General features: G+C 48.7%; 1 protein-coding gene across 1 annotated transcript; it reads right to left on the bottom strand.

Annotated features, from left to right (window-relative positions):
* Positions 1-513: 513 nt before the first annotated feature.
* Positions 514-2,927, bottom strand: BHLHE22 (basic helix-loop-helix family member e22). The gene has a single exon (XM_083358612.1). The coding sequence runs from the start codon at positions 2,622-2,624 to the stop codon at positions 1,689-1,691; it is 936 nt and encodes a 311-aa protein (XP_083214738.1). The 5' UTR covers positions 2,625-2,927; the 3' UTR covers positions 514-1,688.
* Between the last annotated feature and the right edge of the window lie 2,079 nt (positions 2,928-5,006).

Here is a 5,006-nt window from a genome sequence, read left to right as displayed (position 1 = left end):
TATGGACCAGTTCTGTCGAACAACAGTTCATATTCCATTATTTGTCCTAGCCCCAAATCATATTAATGTAAACAGAGTTAGATTTAGGCCCAGATCTAAATTAAATGTTTCATTTAGTTTAATTCATTGGAATTACTTTTACAGTTTGAAACAAAATTACTTAAATAAAACCCTAGTTACTTCTCACAGCCTGTTTGGTTGACACAGATTAAAAGTTATTTTTCATCTTACAATGCCAAGCATGCTTAACCAAAGGAAAAAAAATACTGGAATCAGTGGAGCAGCTACAAATAAATGTGGCTAGGGTTAAGAGGAATGCTGGGTTTCATTTAACTGGATCAGTTTAAAATTCATGCACTTCAGCTTAAATTGTTTTGAACTGTACGAGAAAACAAAACTATAGTATTAATTTTCAAATATATTTTTGAGGTAAACACTCCTTTACTTTTCCAATTACTATCATTCTGAAGGTAAAACATATGTAACCCTTCTTATAAACACTGAAATGTCTACTTTCACCTAAAATAACTTTTACATTTAAAAAAACCTAGCTTTATTCCAGAAAAATCAAACACTGCCACATGAAAAATCTTTGGCATATTCTTGACAAGAACTATTGCCTGTGCCTTATGGTGATAGTAATTAAAACATTTTTTTTGCATGTTGCAAAAAGTTTGTTTATTCACCACAGTCCAGTTCATTCAGCAGTTAAGAAAACACTTCTCCCCTCATTTTTGGACTGAAGCAATTTATTAAAGCTCAATTTATAAATACAGGGATGATGCAACTTAAAAATCCAGATGACCTTTCATAAACCTCAGCAGTTTGGATACATCAAGATTTCTGGTTCAAACATCCTTGGCAAATCAAATGTTTTAAACACTTGGCACAAAGTTTAAGTTAATGAGATTTTCAAGAAGCGTTTAAAAAGTAAAAAGTACACATAACTTTTAACACAGGATGAACATTGTCAATGAAAAGATCACTGAAATAAATATGTGTTCTGGTCCACATAGCATTGCAAAGTGAAAAGAAACAAGGTGCACATCTTTAAAAATAATAATCAACCTGCAATACTTCAGCCATGTGAACAGTTTTTACATCTTAAGTAAACACTCTCTGCCAAAACTTTGCTCATTTTCACAGGCTCAAACGTTCAGAACAAATAAAAATGCAAGGAATTTCAGAGCAATTTTTGCACATATCTAATTTCAGGAAGTCTACGTTTCAAGTTTGCATGTTCTCTGGCTCAGAAGCAATGAAATAAAATAACATTTTTAAAAACCCCTTTTAAGTGCCCTTCTTGATTTGTCGGGAGTTTACAATCCAGTTTGCTTCCTGACACCTGTTTCCCTTGCTGAAACCGAGCAATTTTCCAAACCTTGGTTGCCGATAGCAAAAGTTCTCCAAAGTTGGAAGTCTTAAAGAAACGACGTAGCATACAGATTTTCGCCGAATCTCCGAGTTCTCCAAGATCACATTTCACCCTCCCCAGCCCCACACACACCCCATACACCTTTTCGGGGGGAAAATGCGATTGTGTGTGTTCAACTTCTCTGAGGTCTCGGTTGCACTGAATTCCCCACATCAACCCCATGACCATCCCCTTAAAGGCGGCTGCAGCAAAGTCCGGCCAAGGAAGTACTGTGACAAACGACGAAGGGATCGGACAGAAGTTCTTGTCTCTTTTAAGGCTTCTCCGTGCACTGTTTGCAGAGACTGGACGAGACGCTATTGAAAATGGCACATTTCTCCGGGCAAGAGGTGGCGGGCGGCAGGCCGGCACTGAAAGGGTAGCCTGCCGCCGCCTGCTCATAGGCCCCGAGAGACGGGTGCAAAGCGGCCGCCGCGGCAGCTGCAGCCGCCGCCGAAGAGGGCAGCGAGGCCGCCGAAATAGCCTGGCCCTGGTTGAGATAAGCGACAAGGCGGCGCATCTCATCGAGGGCCTGCGCCTGCATAAGGATATAGTTCTTGGCCAGGAGAAGCGTGGCGATCTTGGAGAGCTTCCGCACCGAGGGGCTGTGAGCGTAAGGGATGACGGCCCTCAACTCGTCGAGCGCGTCGTTCAGGTCGTGCATGCGCCTCCGCTCGCGGGCGTTGATGTTGAGCCGCAGCGCCTTCTGCTCCTTGGACTTCTTGCCGCCGCCGCCGCCGCCGCCGCCGCCGTGGTGGCTATTGGAGCAGGCGCCGCCCTCCGGCGCCTTGAGTAGGGCGCCCCCAGAGCTGACGACGACTCCGGAGCCGCTACCCCCGCCGGGGCCCCGCAGCAATAACTCGCAGCGCCCGTCGCTGTCGTCGTCCGGGCTTTGCTCGCCGCCGCTGCTCTCGGCTACCGAGCTGCGGCTGGTCGTGCTCTGCCCGTACTTGACGCAGACCGAGCCGCCCAGCGGGTCCCCGGCCACCAGTGCCCCCGCCGCGCTCTCCCTCAGCAGCACCTCGGAGTCGGCCGGCTCGTAGCAGCTGAGAGGCGACGGCGCTTGCCGCGACTCGCGCTGCTGTTGCTGGTGGGCGGCCAGGTCGAGCCCCGGGGGCGAACGAAAGGCAGACTCCATTCTCTTGGCCGAGGCGCTGAGGCTCTTGTGGAACAAGTCTTCGTCTGAAGCCAGGCTTAGCGCCCTCTCCATAGTCCCGACCGGCGGGTTCCCCTCCTCCAACTCCTCCCTCTCCCACGCCCCCTCCCCCGCTCTGGTCCTTCAACGCCCCGGGTCGGGGGCTTGCCTGGGTCGAGATACTCTTTCCCGAGAGCGCGGCTCCTCGTCCTGCCCCTGTCACCTTCTTCTCCCCGCTGTTCCAGTGTCTCGCAGGCAGGCCGCTTTGGCGCGCGTTCTTTCTCTTTCCCTCAGAGCGCGTCTGTCTCGCTCGTCGCCTCGCTTGCTCTCAGCGCTTCTCTCCCAGGACTAAGGCATTGTGAGCCTCCGGCAGGCTCTCGGCACCTTTTCCCTTGCTTGGATTCACCTTCGGGGGATTGCCCGGACTCACCAAGTGAGAGGGAGAGAAAAGAGAAAAAGAAGAAAAGAGAGCAGGAGCGCTCGCTCTTCGCTCGCTCGCTCGCTGAAGGCGGCGGCGGCGGCTGGTACTCCCGCTGTTGCTGTTGCTGCCGCCACCGCTGCTGCTGCTAACTGCCGCCACCACAGACGGGGGAAGTCTTTTACCTCATTATCTCGCGGAGAAGGTTATTATGAAGAAGCCTCGCCTGTTGGGACAGAGCTTTCTACCCAATCAGGTTAACGTTTTAATTAATAGGATTAAAACGGTAACAAACGAGCCCGGGCGCTAGGCTTGGCCCCTGAGTCTGGAGAGTTTGCATTTCACACCGGTCTGGAGGAGGAGGAGAAGACAGGCGTCAGCTCACGCTTTATAAAAGGCTCCTTGCTCCATTATTCTCCCTGCCATCTGTGGGAACAGCTTAACGCATATGTTTGCAAGGCGTTGTGTCCTATTAGGAAGCCAACAACTGCCTTTACAGCCTGACAGGTGTGGCGACTTTCACTCCTCAATAAGCACACTTAAAAGCCCGAGCTGGGGCGAAGGATGCTCTTTCCCTCCTTCAGCAAATTACGGGGCGGCGATGGCAGGGTGAAGGAGAAAGAAAAGGGGGGAAAAGCGGAGGGCAAGAGCTTGCTGCACACTTCGCCCCGCCACCCACCCACGAAGACTGACCGCCAGCGGACTTCAGCGAACTTTGTGCCGTCGCCAGACTGACGTTCGGCCGCGCCAACCTTCTTCACGCCCCGCTCCGTTCTTTGCGACGGAGGAGGACCTGCTGGCTTGCTTACGTGCCATCCGACTTCACCTTGGCCTCAACCCATTTATCTCGCCGAGGTTCACTTCAAGCGCGTTTCTCTCGCTTCCTCTTTTGGGCAAGACGTTTCCATCTTTTGCTCGCCACTCACCTCGCCCCCCCCCCATATTCACCCCCTCCCAGAGTCACCACAGTCTCTCCGTTTTCTATATGGAGCAGACGTACAATTAATAGTTAAGCTTTTAATTAATGGGGGAGGGGATCCGCTCCAGCTTCTCCGCCCACAACTTTCACTTTCTAACAAACGAGAACTTGGACGCCAATTTTATTCTAAACTCCTAACCCTTCAAACCTCAGACTTTTAAGAGTTGTAGGACCAATTCTGTCATCTAGCCCGGGAGTTTCAGGTGTATTATTAGTGTGGCTTTCTACATAGTTGTTATTTTTAAAGGATGTGGAACAATAAAGTCTTGGAGCCAACTCTTATGTTTAGTGTGTACCCATCTGATCCCTTCCAAGGAACACAAACCATTTTTGTTTTTATTTCATGCTCTCTCTTTAAAGGAGGATAGTGGCAGGATTTGGTTTTTCCCCCTCACATTTTAATGACATCATTGAAGAATATTTCTTTGGCTTTCACCAGATCTTATGTGATAGAATAACCAAAGGTTATGAGATGTTCAATTTCTCTGGTTTCATTTAAAAAAAAACTTTAATTGTGTCTTTCTCAGTTGGCCCCAGGTGTTGGACTCTTTTCATTACATTTTGCTCTAATGTGATGAAATTCTAATTCTCTCCTTACCATATGGTTAAATTTCCCCACTGAGAATTAGTTGAAAAAGAAGAAATAATCTATTAATCTCTGTAATAGATTCACAAATGAGGTTTGCCACAGAACCTCGCTTTTGAATGGCAGCATCAGAACAGTTGGGTGTCTTGTTCCAGCAAAGAGCAGGCGCAGGCGACAGCCGACTCTGTCTGGATTTTTCACCTGGCAGAGAAGCCAAGTAGCAATAAAACCTCCCTCGTTTGCAACGGCTGAGAAGAGAGCTTTCTCTCTAGCTCAGACTCCGTGGACATGGGAGTCCCTATCGAAGCCTTACCCTGAATAAGGAACAAGATAAACCTATCAAAAAGCCTTCTGCCTCTCTTGTAGCGCTAAATCCCACTCACGTTAAGGCACTGGCCCCGATTTTTAGAAAACCGTTCCATTTTCACTAGGATCCTAAAACTGAGATTTTGCTCCCTGCACCCAAACCACTGC

The sequence above is a fragment of the Vipera ursinii genome (genome assembly GCF_947247035.1).
Source record: "Vipera ursinii genome assembly, chromosome: 3".
Classification (NCBI taxonomy): domain Eukaryota; kingdom Metazoa; phylum Chordata; class Lepidosauria; order Squamata; family Viperidae; genus Vipera; species Vipera ursinii.
Note: the sequence above shows the minus strand (reverse complement) of the source record. Positions and strands in the feature narration are given on the sequence as shown.

What these genes read in the sequence shown, in the direction of transcription:
- BHLHE22 (XM_083358612.1), bottom strand. Translation starts at nt 2,624, where the DNA reads ATGGAGAGGGCGCTAAGCCTGGCTTCAGACGAAGACTTGTTCCACAAG.